Source organism: Dendrobates tinctorius, unplaced genomic scaffold (assembly GCF_039654945.1).
Source record: "Dendrobates tinctorius isolate UK_male_01 unplaced genomic scaffold, ASM3965494v1 ptg000103l, whole genome shotgun sequence".
Taxonomy (NCBI): domain Eukaryota; kingdom Metazoa; phylum Chordata; class Amphibia; order Anura; family Dendrobatidae; genus Dendrobates; species Dendrobates tinctorius.
The window spans coordinates 21,476,381-21,495,720 of NW_027361771.1; the positions used below are offsets into that span (position 1 = coordinate 21,476,381).

Here is a 19,340-nt window from a genome sequence, read left to right on the forward strand (position 1 = left end):
ATGGCGATAGCGTTTGCTGCGGCTAGCGCCGCGCAATTAGCCGCATCCAAGGATGCATTAATTAGTCTCCAGCCATCGAGATCTGATTTGCCATCTCAGACACCTCTACCGGCAAGTCTCTGTCCTGCAGGACTTTGTTCAAAGACTCCGACCACGACATCATGGCCTTGGCCACCCATGTTGCTGCGAACGAAGGCAAAAGCGCTGACCCCGATGCCTCATACACCGAGCGGGCTAGACCCTCTATGAGCCGATCCGTGGGGTCCTTAATGGAAGAACCACTAGGCACCGACAACGATCTTGAAGCCAGGCGTGACACTGGGGGATCCAGTCCCACTCTTTACAGAACTCTGGTGCAAACGGGTACCTTGTCTCTAGCGTTTTCTGCCGTGAAAAACGCTTGTCTGGGCGTTCCCTGTGCCGCTGCACCGTGTCCTCGAATTCTGGATGAGTGCTAAACACCCTATGTGGGCGCCTGGCCTTTTTAAAAGATATTTTATGCCCTGCGGTCAGGGAGACGTCCTCCTCAATACCAAGAGTCTGATTGACGGCCTCAATGAGACTGTCTACTGTCTCCCGACACCCGGGAAAATCCAGATCCAAGGCTTCCAGCCTGTCCTCATCCGAACTCTGCTCGCTCTCAGACAATGGTGATGGAGAGCGAGACGCCACACTCACAGATGCCGAAGCACCGGAGGGGCTCGGAGACGCCATATGGGTTCTTTCCCTGTACGTCTCCTTAGAGAGGGTACGGCCCCTGCAGGCCGGCGGCTCATGTGAGGTGGATGAACCTTCCCAAACCGGAGAGCCGTTGTCTCTACCCCTATCCGGGGCCTGAAGGGTCTCGATCGCCTTCGTAAGTGAAGCCATAGACCGAGACAGTGATAACGCCCATTCCGGAGGCTCCGACCCCCTGGGCTCCGTTGGCGGGGAGGGCTCCTGGGCGGGGAGGGCTCCTGGGCGCGTTCGGAACTACAGGCCTCACATATCTTAATAGTCTGCGCTCGCGTGAACACAGCCCCACAGGAAACGCATGCGGTATAAAGGAAGGTGTGTTTCTTCCCTTTTCCAGACATACTGCGGAACAAACGGCCAGAAAAAAACCTTTTTCTATTTTTTTTTTATGGCATCCAGGAGGACAACCTGCCCTAGTGTGGCCAAGACGGGGTCGCACTTACCCGAGCTCCTGCTGTCTCCCCATGCTCCTGTGCTGCTGCTGCTGCTGCTCGCTCCCAGCTGCTGGTCTCCCTGGGTAGGCTGCGATGCTTCCTGACCGCGGCCTACCCCATTCTGACGCCGGGGCCTCCATTTTATCCAGCTGGATCTGACGTCGCGTCGGGGGACGGGCGCCGGATCTGACGTCACGCCGGGGGGCGGGCCTTCCCCCTGCGTCCTAGGCCGACGCCGCGGGCTAAATTTGAGCCCTCTTCCCCGCGGCCTACCTCGCCCCGGAACTGGCGCTCTACGCGCGCTCCTTCCCCAGCCCGGCCACTGCAGAGGGCCGTGGCAAGGGAGAAGGGGAACACGCCGCTGCCCCTGCCGCGCCGAGGAAGCCCTCCTGCTCTGCCTGCAGGCAGGAGAGGGGAGCCGCTCCAGCCCCTGGAGAGTACGCCGCAGACCTGGCCTGGAAACTTCCCGCTGCCCAGGAGCCCTGCTTACCCTGAGGTAACCCATATCTTCGGACGGTGCAGGCACCCTAGCTCCGTCCGCCTTGGCTGGGCGAGGAGAGGGACCGTCCGCCACCACGCAGTACCGCCACCTGGCGTTGGTGTAGCCGTGGGGACGCACAGACTAGCCTCTGTGCAAGCCCATGGTTTCGCTACCTAGGGGTGGACAGGGCTAAGTCTGGCCTATTGTCCCACGTCGCGGGAGAGAGAACGTGGAGGGACACTCGCACGTGGTCACCCGTTGATGGTTTGGGGAAATCGGATCCTTTCAATAGGATGCGTTGCCCCTGTCATATCTTCTTTAAAAGCAAAAATAAAAAATAGATGTCTGGGGAAAAGTCCCAGAGATGTCCCTCGGTGCGGGAAAGGATACGCGGAGGGATACTCGCGCGTGCTCGCCCGTTGATGTGTGGGGGAGATCGGACCCTTTCAATAGGGTCCGTCGCCCCTGTCTCCTCTTCATAGTAAGAAAATGTTAAAAAGCACACACCCACAGTCTCTGTGTCCCCCAATGAGACGAAGGAGAAAGTGACAATTAAAACGATTCCATCATTGTTTTTTTGGATTATGTTTATTACAGCATTCATTGTGCAGTAAAAATGACCTGACAATATGATTCTATATGGTTTTTTTTATATATACATATAACTAGCTGAAGAGCCCGGCGCTGCCCGGGCATAGTAACTAACTGTGGTTAGTTATAGCAAATTATAATTATCCTCCATCCCATAGTCCCGTGCCCATATACCCATCATACATATCCACCATCCCATAGGCCCGTGCCCATATACCCATCATACAGTACATATCCTCCATCCCATAGTCGAGTGCCCATATACCCATCACACATCCTCCATCCCATAGTCCCATGCCCATATACCCATCACACATCCTCCATCCCATAGTCCCATGCCCATATACCCATCATACATATTCGCCATCCCATAGCTGAGTGCCCATATACCCATCACACATCCTTCATCTCATAGTCCCATGCTCATATACCCATCATACATATCCTCCATCCCATAGTCCCGTGCCCATATACCCATCATACATATCCTCCATCCCATAGTCCAGTGCCCATATACCCATCACACATCCTCCATCCCATAGTCAACCGTTATGACCTCATAATGAGCGGCGGGGCTTGCAACCTGTGATGACATCAGCGTCGCCATGGCAACCATTATGACATCATAATGAGGGGTGGGGCTTGATACACACACTTTTTCCCCATTATGTAGATAGGGGCAAAATTGTTTGGTGAATTGGAACGCGCGGGGTTAAAATTTCGCCTCACAACATAGTCTAGGACACTATCGGGGTCCAGACGTGTGACTGTGCCAAATTTTGTGGCTGTAGCTGCGACGGTGCGGATGCCAATCCCGAACATACATACATACATACATACATACACACACACACACACACACACACACACACACACTTGAGCTTTATATATTAGATATATATTTTAAAAACTTCATAAGTTGTTTAAAAAAAAAAAGCATTTTGTCAATATTTTTTGAGATCCATATTTTCTTTTTTTTTCTGTCAATGGAGCTGTGAGGGTTTTTTTGTGTGGGGAATTGTAGGTTTTATAGGTACCATTTTGGGTGCATATTTTCTTTTGCTATTTATTCATTTTTTGTGACCATGAAATTGTAATTTTTTCTTTTTTTTTTCTTTTCTCTAATACAGTAATTAGTGTAATTATTTTTAGATGTTGAGAAGTTTAACTTTTTTATTGCATGGTAATAACAAATATGCCAATTTATTATTTGTTTTTGGAATAGAATAAAAAGCATGTGTTGAATTTTTTCTTGAAATTTTTGTAGTTCCTCTTCCCAGGGACTTAAAGGGAATCCGTCAGCAGGTGTTTGCTATTTCCAACGATGCATCATTTAGATTACTGAGTGCAGCCGTTCTCACACAGTTTTTTGATTTAGTAATACATCAGAGCTGAGGATGCTAACCCACCCCTCACCAGGCTCTCTATATACAATGTCCATAGACAGTGAGGTGCTTATCACAGGAGGGTGCGTGTCAGACTAGGACGCAGGTGTCCCAGAAATGATAAGCTCCTGTTGCTAAGAGAGGCATTGCTGAAATCTGGCTTTTAACCACCACAGAAATGCTATCTTCAGATTACAAAGCAAAAACCTACTGACAGATTCAGTTTGAGGGTGTGTGCACACGTAAGCGTTTTTTCGCCTTTTTTAAGCATTTTTACCAGCAAAAATGCTTAAAAATCGCTTAAAAGAAGCATCCCATTCATTTTAATGGATTCTGTACTTTTTGTGCACATTCATGCGTTTTTTTCCTAGAAAAAAACACATCGTGGTAAAAAAACGCAGCATGCTCACTAATTTTGCGGAAAAATCCGCATTTCTAGCTATATTCTATGAGACAGGGGCCGCTCCGGAAAAAAAGCATGAAAAACGCGCGTTTTTATGCAAAAAAAACGCGCGGAAAAAGAAACACGCATTTTCTGGGAACGAGTATGGTTTTCATGCAGAAATTTTCTGCATACGTGTGCACATAGCCTAAAGAGAACCTGTCAGCAGGATTTTTGTATGTAAACTACAGACAGTGCCATATTAGTGCTATAATACTGATTAAAGTGATACCTGCAGTGAAGAAACCCCTTCACAACCTTGTGATTGTTTTTGCATTTTGTTTTTTGTTCCCTTTCTTCCCAGATCCATAACTTTCTATTTTTATGTTAATATGGCCATGTGAGGGCCTTTTTCTTGCAGGACAAGTTGTACTTTAGAACGACACCATTTATTTTATCATATAGCATTCCGGAAGTGTGGTGAAATTGAAAAAAAAAAATGTGCAATTCCACAACTGTTTTTGGGTTTGTTTTTTTTCACTGTTCACTAAATGCCTAAACTGACCTTCCATTATAATTCTTCAGGTCATTCCGAGTTCGTAGATACCAAACCTGTATCGGTTTTTCTTTTTATATAAGTGGTGAAGAGAAAAATCTAAAGTTTGTAGATGAAAAAAAAGCGCCATTTTCCGATACCCGTAGCGTCTCCATTTTTTTTTAGGATCTTGGGCTGGGTGAGGGCTTATTTTTTGCAAGCTGAGCTGATGTTCTTATTGACACCATTTTGGGGTAGATACAATGTTTTGATCACTTCTTATTGCAGTTTATTGCAAAGTTGCGGTGACCCAAAGATGTACCGTATATACTCACGTATAAGCCGAGGCACCTAATTTTGCCACAAAAAACTGGGAAAAGTTGAGTTTAAGCCTATGGTGGAAAATGCAGCAGCTACTGGTAAATTTCAAAAATAAAAATAGATATCAATAAAAGTAAAATTAATTGAGACATCAGTAGTTTAAATATTTTTGAATATCTATATTGAATCAGGAGCCCCATATAATTTCCTATACAGTTCATGATGGGCCCCATAAGATGCTCCATACAAAATGCATCCCATATAATGCTCCATAAAGTTCACGATGGGCCCCATTAGATGCTCCATAAAGTTCATGACGGGCCCGATAAGATGCTCCATACAAAAATATGCCCCATATAATGCTCCATAAAGTTCATGATGGGCCCCATAAGATGCTCCATATTAAAATATGCCCCATATAATGCTGCACAAAGGTTAATGATGGCCCCATAAGATGCTCCATATTAAAATATGCCCCATATAATGCTGCATAAAGGTTAATGATGGCCCCATAAGATGCTCCATATTAAAATATGCCCCATATAATGCTTCTGCGATAAAAAAAAAGGACATACTCCCCTCTCATCGCTGGCGGGGACACCGGCGCGCTATGGGGACCAGGTGCCGCTGTCGCCGCTGGCTCAGGCACCCGTCACTTTCGATATTCACCTGTCCCCGTTCCACCACCACACACTGCTCTGTCTTCCGTCTCTCTGCAGTGACTATTCATGCAGAGGGCGCGCACTAACCATGTCATCGCGCCCTCTGACCTGAACGTCACAGCCACAGGACGCGGAAGACACAGCCCGGTGGTGGAACGGGGACAGGTGAATATCGCATGGCTCGTCCTCCCCCAGTACTACTCACCCTCCTGGTGTCATCGCTGCATCTCAGTCCCTGCATCTCGGGCGCTGGCATCTCTCTTCCTGTCTTCCTTCCTGTGCTAAGTGGTCAGTGATACCGCTCCATTAAAGTAATGAATATGCGCTCCACGCCTAGAATTTTTAGCCCCATTTACATGCGCTATGTTTAAATTAAAGTCCCCATGGATGGACAACCCCTTTAAGTCTACGCTTCTCTGACTCCTGTTTCTTTTTGTTTTTTTCAGCAACGGGGAGAAAGAGACAGTCAGACTCAGTCTGTACTAACAAAACTAAAGTGTGCTGCAGGTTAGTATTACCAGACCTACATGAAATAAATGGACTGAGCCCCCACAGCTAAAGACAAAAATGATACTCGCAGCATTCACCCATCTCATGACATGTATTCACCATATCATTACAATCTGCTTCCTTGGAGGAATTGTTTCCTTGTTCTGACAGTAGAAGAATCTTGTATGAATTCCCAGCTACAAAATACTGATGGAGAGCTCTGCGTTGTGCTTTTCTCATATTGTTATCCTTGGAAATGTATTTGATAACATGGTGGTACCATTCATCTTGGCTGTATGAACTATGAGCGCTCTAAGGTATCCCATTGATAATAGGAAACTTAACAACCAATTAGCAACTTGTTCATACTTTTTCAGGAGTAGTAAACGCATGCGCTAATGTTGATGGGTAAAATTGACTTTTTTCATCCATCACGCTAACATGCGTTAGGATGCGTTACTATAATGGCTGGCAATGGGTGCGTTAACGCATCCGTTGCATAGCGTTAGTGCCGCTTAGTAATGGATGCGTTAAACGGATGCCACTTAACGCAATAGGAACCTAGCCTTAGGCCTACTAATCAGAAGATGCAGTGGGGATGCTTGCAGATAGCAATAGGTTGGTAGGGTCCAGCAGCCACAGACTACTGTTTTGGCCACCATTAAATAAGGATCCTGCAAATCTATTAACTGCACTCTATTACTCGATGAACACAGGTATTTGCTCAGACAGCTGTGCTCAGTGATCTAACAGGGCTTATTTATCAAGGACCTTCTACCTTTGACTAGATCCTGGTTTATGTGGATGGTTTGTCATTTCTTAAAACGTCATTAATTTTCTCAGGTCCTGCTTTACCAGGTATCTGCATTGTGATAAAATCTTCATGCGTTGGGGAATGAAGCATTACACCGCAGTAAAGGAGAATTGCACGGCCTAAAAGTCTCCTTACTCCAGTTTGGCATTCTCCACAATGAGAAATGTTTCCCATTGGACCTCAAGTCAGAGTCCCCCACTTAGCTAAATCAGATCTCCTACTTTTGCACTGAGGAGGGGCAAAAGTAGGAGGTCATATATGCACCTTTTATTCCTACACTTTAATTGTACTTTACACTTGATATATTTAGGATTTCTGTATTTGTCAATTCTAGTGATATGTATTTTTCTTCTGATTCACTGTCCATAAACGTCCATTGACTGGGATCCCTTTATTATAATCTTCTTTAGCTGGATTTATATTTTGTTTTGTGACAGTGATAGATATATTTACATACATACATGCATATATATTTAATATAAATAATATACTTTATATGTACCATATTGGACCGTATTGCTTCCCTCCTTCTGGGCACTCTGCTTTTGGATTCCTTTTATGTTTCATTTTACCTTCATTTTGGTATGTTAGTTTGTTTTTATATTTTATTTTTTGGTTCTCTTCCTCGGTTACTGCTATGTAAATCCGAATTTTTATGCACAGTCCAATAGGTGGCGCAAGAGATCAAATCCTCTTCATTCTCAAGAGCATATTTGTATATTTAACTTCCAAGAGGAACATTACATGACCTATAAGTCTCCATACATCGCTTGGTACTCTCTGCAAGGAGAAACATTTATTCTTAGACCCACAGTGGTCAATATGCCCATGTGAAATGCCATGACCACCATCACCCTCCGCAGTGAGCTATTTTATGCTTTATCTTTTAGCACATGAACCTGTTTACGGAACTCACCTATAAAAAAAAAAAATAGGGGGTGGTTGTCTACGGAGATAGTGATTATGTATTGGAAATGTTTAGGTAATATTTCAAGAAAATAATTGTTAATGATGATAATAAAAGAGACCACTGGAGGTCACCTCCAATAACCCTGTTATCTGAGTCCATTATTGTTAATTTGGGTCTCAAGTTCCACGGAGGAATTGTTTCCTTGTTCTGACTGTAGGAGAATTTGTTCTTTAACACTTCTATCAATGCCCAATGCTGCAATAATGATGGAAAGCTCTGGACTATACTAGCTATTGCCCTGGTCTCCTGGCCCTCCTCCTTTTTATCTCTACGAGATAGCAACTTTGGCTGTCTCATTGAATGCTGCAAATCCTGTCTCTCCAGTACATCTAAAGGTACTGTCACACTTAGCGATGTACCAGCGATCCCGACCAGCGATATGACGCGGTCAGGATCGCTGGTACATCGCTAAGTGGTCGCTAGTGAGCTGCCACATAGGCAGATCTCACCAGCGACATCGCTGGGGTCGGGGTCGCTACTTACCTGTCACAATAGGCGATCCTGCGTCCTCCCGCCCGGCTCCACGCGTCGCTCGTCCTCACAGCAGGAAGCGCCACAGGAAGCTGACGACGAGAAACAGTCCTGAACGTTCTCGCGCGATCAGCGATAACCAGCGGGGGAGCCGGTCGCTGGTAAGTATCAGACACAGCAATATCGCTAGCAATATCACTATAACGTCACAAGTTATAGCGATATTGCTAGCGATATCTCTTAGTGTGACAGGCCCTTTATTGCTTAGATCTTACCCTCCTGAAGGATTGAAATGAAATTATACTTGCAGAATGTGGATTTAGCTGTTGAAGCATGTCTGTTAAAGGCCTATTACACATAGCGATATTGCTAGCAATATCGCTAAAGCATCACCGGTTTTGTGACGCAGCAGCGATATCAGTAGCGATATCAGTAGCGATATCGCTACATGTGACACTTACCTCCGACCCGGCTCCCCACTGGATATCGCTGATCGCGCGAGATCGGCATGGTCCATTTCTCGTCGTCGGCTTCCTGCTGGCGCCGACGAGTGACTCCATGGACGCGGGCGGAATACGGTCATCATCGCTGCGTCTGAAAGGTGAGCATCGACCGCTGCTGCATCGCTAGTGAGATCTGCCTGTGTGGCAGCTCACTAGCAACCATTTAGCGATGCACCAGCGATCCTGACCGGGTCATATCGTGGTCAGGATCGCTGGTGCATCGCTAAGTGTAACAAGGCCTTTAGTATAGAGCAGAAAGAAAGAAAAAGTTTGGTATTGTGCTAGCCAGTTGAAAAAAATGTTATGGTTCTAAATTGATGTAAGCTCAGGAGGCCTGATTCCCAACCCCATCATCTGCTTTCTCTGGATTACTTAGATGTTGTAACATGATTGTTAGGAACCGCACTACCGCTGACACCAATTTGTCATGAACACCGCTTGCTCACAACACATGTGCCTTGAATGCTACTGTAGAGGGGTGCTCAGCTTCCCACACTCACTCGTCCACTCACCTATTCCAATTGGCTGACAATTAGCTAAACGCACCCCAGAGCCAACTCTCACACCCACACCACAATTTTATATGCCACCACTCGCCGTTTTGATACCCCAGCGAAATGCTTGCACTGGCATACACAGGGTAGCATAACCAAGCTATATACTCTCCCTCTTCAGGGTTTGTGGATACGTATAAAGCAGCAAGGAACAATTAGATTTAATATATAAAAAAGGTTACAAAAGATTACATAAAAGCGCAGAACAGTAAAAACAATATAAAATAAAAGGGCTAAAATACAGATACGTCTTACAAATTGAATCAATGTCAGCTAGTGAAGTAGAACACCGCCTGAAATATGGACAAATCCCCAATACTTATTGCATCTCCTGGGGTCTGGCATTGATATTCGGTAGATGAGATGTTATAAAGGGGTTAACCAGACCCATCGCTCCTTCCTCAGCTGTAGTAAATGGAGTAAGGCTGATTTAGATTTGATCCTAATCTAGTTTTAGTCGATATTTCTGCTGTTGGTCATATTTTCTCCCAGGAATCTCCTAGAGCAACAATACGACCATCATTGTCATCTTACTGAACATCCTTCAAGCATGCATATCACACCAGAATATTATATATCTATATCGAGATATTTTATTCTTGTGGGTTGCCAGTTACCCAACTTTTGCAACTTTACCCACAGATGCAAATATGCTCTCTGATCATGGATATATCAATCGTTTGTGTCAAACTTGGATTTTGTAGATATGGTGTGGAAAATATTGTACTTCCATTGCCATGTGAGGTCTCTGATATGGAGCTGTACTGTCTGCCTTATGGGCAGATTTCTTCACCTTGCATTGATGAGCACCTCTTTTCATAATAATGAGGATATACACAGTCAAAGTTTGCCCTTCCATCAACTGTTAGCTACTTGTTAATTACTCTTCATACACACTCCATGTCTGTGGTCCATCAGATAACCTGCTTAAATTACCTGTTCACAGTGGAGGGTGCAGGCAGTTATCCAATGCCCCCCCAGCCTTTGATCTGTATAACTTATAACTCCATTTATCTTTACATGTCATACATTTGTATTCTTGGACCCCTTTTTTTTTTTTTTTGTTTCAACAACTTTCATATGGTTTATGTTGTGTCCAGGGGTCCAAGAATGTTAAGCCACACTCTGAAGAAGGTAGCAAATCGGTATGGTGCTTCTTTCTATTACTCATTGTGAAAATAAAAAATTGGGGGTTAAGACAACATTTTAGCGTAAAAAATTAAATATTGAATTTTCATGGCCCAAGGGTGAAACATTCTGTGAAACTCCTCTGTATTTAAAATACTCTGTATACTCCTAGATCAGGCATGGCCCAACTGCGGCCCGTGGGCCATAAGCGGCCCATTGGCTGTTCCATTCCGGCCTGTGGAGCGAGACAGCTGAAGGTGATTGGTGGAAGACTGGGCCGCCGACTCCATCTTCCTCCAATCAGCATGTGAGACAGCAGACGCATTGTCTTTTCATTGTGCTGCTGCCAAGACTCGGTGCACAGAAGAGTGGAGCAGAGCGCCGGGTGAACAGGAGCGAGGTGAGTATGTGTTCGTTTTGTTTTTCCATGTGTATGGCACATTTATTAGTAGGAGGCTCTGTGGAGTTTGCACGGTGTATATATACATATTTATACACACATACGTGGATTCTATAGGAGGCACACACTGCGTGTATGTGTGTGTGTGTATGTATATATATATATTCTCACACTGTATATATATGGAGGCTATGTGGGGCTCACATTGTGCATATGAATATATAGAGAAACAGTGCTGTTTGGCAATGTATTGTCAATATATCATTAGCAGAGGCTGCTTGTGATTCCCTGTGGCGGCCATTATTTATTTTTCATTCAAGAGAGCAGTTTGTCCAGCATTTCTAGACAAACAAGAAACTTGATAATACTTCCTGTTCTTTCAGGGTTGGCAGAGCTTGCAGCTCGAAAATATAAACAAGCTGCAAAATGCTTTCTACTGGCATCGTTTGATCATTGTGACTTTCCAGAGGTACGTTCACACACAGCAGTTTATGGAAAGTTCAGAATCTCTTCATCTCCGTTTCATCTTATTTTGCTTTTTCCCTTTCATTTCCGCAGCTTCTTTCCTCTAGTAATGTTGCAGTATACGGGGGTCTCTGTGCGCTGGCCACGTTTGACCGTCAAGAGCTCCAAAGGAATGTCATCTCTAGCAGGTGAATATTTGCGATTTATGAAGTGTGGGATGGGTGCATATCTTCATTGTGGGGCTAAATAATATATTTTTGTTCTATGCGTAGTTCTTTCAAATTGTTCCTGGAGCTGGAGCCTCAAGTTCGTGATATAATATTCAAATTCTATGAGTCCAAGTACGCATCCTGTCTAAAGATGTTGGATGAAATGAAGGTGAGTGAGGGATAAGCTTTTAGTGTTTTGTTTTTCTTTTCTCTAATTAAAGGGACTCTCTCAGTAGGATGAGCCCCCCCCCCCCCCCCAAGCCATCTATATGGGTATGTAGGTCATTGAAAGTTTAATAAAAGGATGCCTTTATAACTACAATACAATGTCTTATTCCATACCAAGAGAAAGGTTAAAAAAAAAAAAAAAAAACATATATAGGCAATAGTGATCACCTTACAATATTTTTATTGGTTACAACAAAAAAAAACAAAACCACAAAAGATTTTTTAAAAACATTTAAATGCACAATATTCGCTGTAATACAACGAACACCAAAAAGATGTACCGTATTTTTCGCTTTATAAGACGCTCCGGATTATAAGACGCACCACAAATTTTGAGGAGAAAAATAAGAAAAAAATATTTTTAATAAAATGGTGGTGGTGCTTATAATCCTTTCATCTTATTGCTTACCGGGGTTGGTGGCTGCGGTGTAGCGGGGTCCCAGGCCCGCTGCTGGAGGAGGCAGGCGTGGAGTGATGCTGCAGGCCGCATTCAGGGATGAGGGGGGGCTCCGATGTGTGCCGTTGCTGCGGGGTTCTTGTGCTGCTGACGGGTTTCTCCGGGTGTCCGGCGATTGCTGGTCGGTGCTGCGGGTGTGCCCGGCGCTGCTCGGGGCTCTGCCGACATTGTGCGACAGGCCAGAGCCCCGGCATTTCCACGGTTCCCCTGTGTGTGCGGTGGTGCCGGTAAAAAATGGCCGCCGGCGCTTGAGCAGATGGGATCTCGGGACCCAGCTCTCGAGAGATGGCCTTCGGCCATTTTTTACCAGAACCACCGCAGACACATCGGAACAGTGGAAATGCCGGGGCTCTGGCCTGTCGCACAATGTCGGCAGAGCACCAGGCAGCGCTGGGCATCGGAGACACCCGCAGCAACCGCCGGACACCCCCTGATCACGGCCTATGGTAAGGCATGTCCGCTTTGTAAGACGCACCTCCATTTTCCCCCCCAAATTTGGGGGGAAAAAAAGTGCTTCTTACAAAGCGAAAAATACAAATACCAGGTGTTTCTATCTTGCAGCTTGCAACCAACAGGTATTGATGTGTGTCCCTGATATATCAGTAATTTGGTACCATATTGAAATGTAAAATGCACTAGATTTTATGAAGGGTATATGGCAGAATTGTCACTTTGCCTATGTCAATTTTAAATATCAGGACATCATTATTAGATATAACCTCCGATGATAAAGACTTGTATTCCTAATAATATATCACCAGTTGGGCTTCAGAGATTGTAGGTGGATCAGATTTTGTAAAACGTGTATTGTGCGAATGTGCCCTTACATATGTCAATCTCAGTACAGGGGCACACAACAAATGTAACCTTCTCAACTGGCAAATATACTATGAAAGTTCCCACACACACAATATACAAGGGTTTGATCCATGCACACAGATCTAATTATAGATTATAATCAATTCATTTTAGAAATGCATATGTTTATCAATAATCCTACAAGCTTTTTAACAATTTTTCCACATAGAAAATATATGTGGAATGAATCAGTGTGCTCAACACTAATTACCTATAAGTTATATCATCCAGAATACAGACAAAGCGCAATGTGCAAACATACTTTTATATATGACGTGCTTGATTTCAAGGCAAAAGGAAATCTACGCTCATGTAACATGATATATTGTCTAAATGAATATACTATACAAGCAAGACCAGTAAAGTTTTGAGATGGGTATCATGTTAGACCGCTGTGGTGGGTGCCACAGAAATAGGCATGCTCCCCCACGCGTATTGCTGCTACCAATGCGGCTTCATCAGGGGCAAATGCAGTCTGAGTCGTTACGAACTCTGGGCTGGACACAGATCTCTCTGATAATCAGATCACAGATATCAAGGTATCGTTTTATTCAGATTTCTATCACCTACATTTCCATATAGACAGGTTAGGAGGGTTCATCTTACTGACAGATTTCCTTTAATAAACACTATTAAAGATACAAGATCTGAAGTCAAGTGTCAGGTATTGTCATGTAACATTTTGCTTACATAGGGGCTGAGTATGTGCCATACAAGCCTGATAGGTGGTATTCACCTTTTTATGGTCCTGTTTGCCAGCACCAGAAGTCAGTGGTTGGTCTATTACCCCTTTAAATGAACTAAATGCATGCTACATGCACACGTTATGTTGCATATGGTCACTTCAGGGTATTGCAGACAATCAGGAATTGGCAGCGGTTTAGATGCAGCGCATGTCTGCTGCATCCAAACACTGCCGTCTATTGAAAGCAGGTGAATCCACATGTGTTCACTGAACCATGCGGATCCACTGTGTCAAATATATTGTATGGGTGAGATTTATGTTGCGGAGACCTGCTGCGGTCTGGAAAAAACGCGAGTGAGCCGTGGGCATCTCTGGATGCATAGTAGACATGAGATTTCTTCAAATCCCATCCACTATGCTGTAACATCTGGATGCTGCACAAGTACGCAGTGTCCAAACCGCAGTGTTTACTGATCGTCGGCACATACCATTATACCTGTGAATTATTTCTCATCAGGATAACCTGCTTCTGGACATGTATCTCGCATCTCACGTCCGCACACTGTATACTCAGATCCGGAACCGTGCTCTTATACAGGTATCTATCATGTACTCTTCTGGGTTTTATGTCCTCTACACAAGTTGATTGCTATTCTGATGCTCTCTGCTGGGTTTCCGCTGCCTGCTGTTCCTCATGTTAGTTCTGCTGCTGCCTGCTGTGTCTGCGGCATGCTATGTTTCATTCAGATCACCTGCTGTTACTTTGTATTTCTCTTCCTGTCATCCTATGTCTGCCCTATGGTAGGCATTATTTCATGTCTGCGCTTTGCTCATCAGGGATTCAATTTAAGCGAAGACTGTTATCACTGCTATATTTAGTTTCAACGTCACTTTATCGTCAGTTACGGTATATTTTTACTTTATGTATATATATATATTTAGTAAACTCCTCAACACTGACACTGCAATACCAAGAAGGAAAAATTGTGGAATTATGGACACAGGATGGATAGACATGTTAATGATATGCAAATATATGGAAACAACATTTTCAAAACATGACGATTTATTCAGTATTGCATATGACCACCTCTTGCAGAAATCCCTGCACTTACACATATGTCTAGGCTGCTATCAGTGAGGTTATTAATGGATGTCTGAGGAATGTTCCTCCACACTGAATGCACTTGGGCTCACCAATCATCATGAATCCGCTGCTGCCAGCTCTTGTTGCAATTGGTGACCAATAACGTCCCAGATGTGCTCGATGGGAGAAACGTGAGCAGCCTGTGTGGTCTAAAACAGCACGAGCAATATGAAACCTAGCATTGATGCGTTGAATAGTAGAGGAGGTCTGACTACCATACATTATGCCACCTCATCCCGTAATCCAAGGCATAGAACCGGATGCACATGCTGTTATATTTTTGGCATTTATACAGGTCTGGTCGTAAGGTAGCTGAAAATTTAGGATAATGGATGAGGCACCTGTTAGTGTTAAATGGGTAGTCCCATTTTGGTTATTTATGGCATATCACTAGGGTATGCCATAATTAATGATCACTTGCAGCCTACCTATGGGACTCCCAGCAAACCTGGGAAAGGAAGGACCACAATGCAGCTGCGCTGCGTCCCCTACTCGGATCTACCTTCTCTAGAGTGGCTGTACTTCACTGCCCTGCTGCAGCTTGGCTTTGTGTGAATGTAGTGGGCTGGGTGGTTGAGAGTGGTGCTGTGCAGAAAAAAACTGAAGGGGACGCAGATTATTCCTTCATTTTATTGATTTTTTTTTTTTTATAGAATTTTCTGCCCTCCATATTTCTGTCATGGTGGGCCCTGTATTTTGTACACCAATAGTTTTATCCCCGCTTCTGTTTGCACCTGAATTGTGTGGGTGCATGCACATGACAACCAGCATCTCAGGCATTGGGAGCTAATTTTCCTAAGTGAGAACTTGTATAAAAATTAGATTTTTACTATCACACCTGCGTGGGGTCTTCAAACATGCATGCAGGTTTCTATAGAGTCGCATGTACTACGTGACTATTGAGATGTACTACAGTATACTATAAATGGACCTGCTTACTGTTTCCTTGTATGTCTCTCAGTATTTCAGCCCGTATGTATCAGCAGACATGTATAAAATGGCCACTGCATTTAACACCACGGTGTCTGCGCTTGAGGACGAACTGACTCAACTCATCCTTGAAGGGTTAATAAATGCGCGCATCGATTCTCATAGCAAGGTACGGGCCTCTGCAACTTTTCCGAACATTTTCAGGATCTGAAACCATGATCGGTATTACGTTGCCTATTCACTTACAGATCTTATATGCACGAGACGTGGACCAGCGCAGCACCACGTTTGAGAAGTCATTACAGATGGGGAGAGAGTTTCAGAGAAGAGCCAAAGCGATGATCTTACGAGCTGCTGTCCTGCGTAACCAAATACATGTCAAGGTACGCTGGTTTTAAAATGTAAGGCTAGATATGACTAAAAAATGTTAGCCTGGACAAGCAAGTTGGTGGCCTACTAGTCCCAGCTCTGTACGTTTGGTAGTGGTAATACTTGATACTGCAGCTCAGTGCCATTTAAAGGCCATGGAGTTTCCTTTGTGCCTGAAAAATCTAAAAACACAAGCCCCATCTGTTTCTTTGCAGTGAGCTTTCCGTCTCATGCTTTCAGAAACCCTCATAACTGGTTTTACTCCTCTTCCATATTCACACGTTTTGGTGTGGTGGAGTTTCCCCAGTACTGGTTGCAGGGTATCTGAGTTCTCACGAACAAGTACAGTACAAGCTCAGCTCTCCCTTCTCCACTAAGGTTGTTTACCCCAACTGTGCCAGGTAGAAGATCAATCCTTCCTCTCCCTACACCAATTGTGGTGGTCGGTTTATATATTCACGCTGTAATGACAAAATTCTCCTGGATTTCTGCATTGTAGAGCAAATGGTGACTGGTCTGCTAGGAAAAAAAATTGCAACATGCATTATTCTGGTCTGGGTAATGTCTAAGGATAGTGCGTGTATTAGAAGTCAGATTCTGCATCCGTCTATGATTTGAACATAGAGCAGCATGTAGAGCCAAACCAGTGCATAATTTGACTGGCCATAGCCAACAAAAATGCATTATGAGGACCAGAGACCCATCTAAATGCCATTTTGTAAAAACTGAGATAGTAACACCAGGCGGAGACTGAAACACACCGCCGATCACAGTGTGACCAGCCTCAGAGTTTAAAGAAAAAGATGGCCTCTTCGTAGAAGATGGGCCAAACTGTTCAAACATTCATCCTTTTGACTACCTTTGCCTCAGTGCACTGACTATACGTGAAAATAGTTTACAGACATGCCCCTGATGTGTACAAAGAGGTAACCCCCTGACATAGGGCTTAGCGCAGTGCATTTCAGAATGTTAATGCAGTCTTAGGCCTCCCTCAGACATCAGTTTTTTGTTGTTAAAGGGGTTGTCCACTACTAGGAGCAACACCTTCTTCAACTAGCCCCTTTGCTCTCCCCGATAGAGTTGAGAAAATTTTTCAAAATTTGGTTCCGATTACGATCGGCGGCAAATATTGTATTTGCAATATTCACCGAACGTCATGGGAGTAGAAATGACCGAATGTGTTCGGAATCGATCGTCAAACAAAGATTCGGCAGAAATAGGGTAGCAATATGTCACCAATATGGCAAACTCAGATTTGGCAACCAATTCCGAACATATTCGCTCAACTCTACTCCCCGGCGGTGTGATGCATAGTTGTGACGCCAACGCCCAAAAAGCGCTGGGGTCACTGTCTCCACTTTCGGACAAACTGAACATGAAGAGGAAGCCAGGGATAAGCTGCAGCCCAGGACCACGAGTGCCGACACCGCAGAAACGGCACGGGAAGAGAGTATAGGCTTTATTATTTTATTGTAGCATGATATTTAGTTTAAGAAGGGGTTGTCCTGGTAGTGAAAAACCCCTTTAAATACAAAATGAACCATTTTTTTGGTTCGTTGGAATGGTTCTGTGTATCGTTTTTTTTTTTCTCCTTGTAAGAGAAAAAATGTTTTTCCAAAACTTTTCCTTTCAACTGCTCAGTTAAGCCATCACTAGGATGACACAAAGATAGCATTTGAGTGCTATCTATTTTTTGTTTATAGAACAAAGGTTAAATTAATGTGACCCATCTGACATTGATTTCTGGTACAGAGGAAAGGCAATGACCCTGCTACAGTTCCTTTGTTAGCTACAGTAATGTGTAAGGTAGACAGTATATGGGATGCCAAGTGATGAGAACTTCTAATTTGTTTCTGACATGTCAGAAGTTCTTTGAAACTAGATTTAAAAGAAGAATTTTTTTTTTTTTTATCTTCCTCACTAAATTGAATTTCCATAAGTCTGCTACATATTTTGAGCACAGGCCAGCTAAAGCCAGGGATCGTGTGCGGCGGTCTCATGAATATACTGCATGTTATTGGTTCTGCAAAATTAATCGGGACCACTAGAGTATTGGTGCAGGAGTGGTAGTATTTATTTTTTTATTTTTTGTGCAAAGTTTTGAAACATTTCCAGCACCAAGTTTGTGTTTGCATGAGATGCCTTTATTTGTAGTCATTTGTCACACATTTACTAGGCTTTGATCTCTCTCCATTTAGTCACCTCCCAGGGAAGGAAGCCAAGGAGAACTGACACCAGCTAACAGTCAATCCCGACTCAGCACCAACATGTGACCACTGCGCTCTCCTGCACTCCTGGCCCTGCCATCTGCACAGAACCATGCAGGACGATCAGATTATACTGCAGAGACATTACCACCTGCTTACGTTACCTTCCCATAGGCTGCCTCAGCTATGTTTGTGTGCGAGCTTGTCAGGAGCTGCATGGTTTGTCTCATTGGTCTCAGTTTATTGGACATGATCGCCTTGCTCTTTCCAGTGGAATTAGGAGTAGTAATGTGACGCTGATTCTCTGTCTGGATGATTTCCAGGTAGTGGCTGCACTGGGGCAGAACAGAAAAGTAATTGTGATGTAGGTGGTGGGGAACCGTTACATTATCATCTTCTTTTCAGCAGCTCATGTGTTAGACACTACTATGTTCTCAGGTCCTCGCTCCCCCTCATCTCTTCGCTAGTTCTGATTGACGTTCTGCCCTTCTGAACCAGGCTGCCCCTTCCGTAGCTCCAGAGACACTGCTACCAATTCACTCTACAGACAAGATGCTGGCTTTTTCCATTTTTTCTTTGTGAAGACCGGACATATGACTGCATTACTATCCCATAAGAAAAACTCCTCTCCCTCCTTATGCATTGCAAGTTACATGTTTCTTGTTTCTTCTGGTTTGGAATTAAACATGTTCCTGTTTTTGCGTTTTGTCTCACTGTGACCTGTTTTACTTTTAAGGTATTAATTTAATGAAGCACTGCGGTATGTTTTTTCACATATGATTACCATATTTTGCGGTTTATAAGACACATCCGAGATTTTGAGTAGAAAAATATATAAAAAAAAAAACTTTTTTCAGAAAATGGTGGTGCTTGTAATCCATGCTGCTTATTGCTAACTGGGGGTGGTGGCTGCGGTGAAGGAGAGGTCCC

The 19,340-nt window shown here is 44.1% G+C and overlaps 1 protein-coding gene across 2 annotated transcripts in view; it reads left to right on the plus strand.

Annotated features, from left to right (window-relative positions):
* The window catches only part of GPS1 (G protein pathway suppressor 1), a 66,033-nt gene extending 46,922 nt beyond the window's left edge, over nucleotides 1–19,111 (plus strand). For both annotated transcript variants that reach the window (XM_073588133.1, XM_073588134.1), the window contains exons 7-14: nucleotides 5,973–6,033; nucleotides 11,239–11,324; nucleotides 11,414–11,508; nucleotides 11,593–11,698; nucleotides 14,275–14,355; nucleotides 15,866–16,003; nucleotides 16,083–16,217; nucleotides 18,402–19,111. In XM_073588133.1, the coding sequence (XP_073444234.1) occupies nucleotides 5,973–6,033; nucleotides 11,239–11,324; nucleotides 11,414–11,508; nucleotides 11,593–11,698; nucleotides 14,275–14,355; nucleotides 15,866–16,003; nucleotides 16,083–16,217; nucleotides 18,402–18,476 (777 nt within the window). In that variant the 3' untranslated portion in view covers nucleotides 18,477–19,111. The remainder of the gene's footprint in view (nucleotides 1–5,972; nucleotides 6,034–11,238; nucleotides 11,325–11,413; nucleotides 11,509–11,592; nucleotides 11,699–14,274; nucleotides 14,356–15,865; nucleotides 16,004–16,082; nucleotides 16,218–18,401) is intronic.
* The last annotated feature ends 229 nt before the right edge of the window (nucleotides 19,112–19,340 follow it).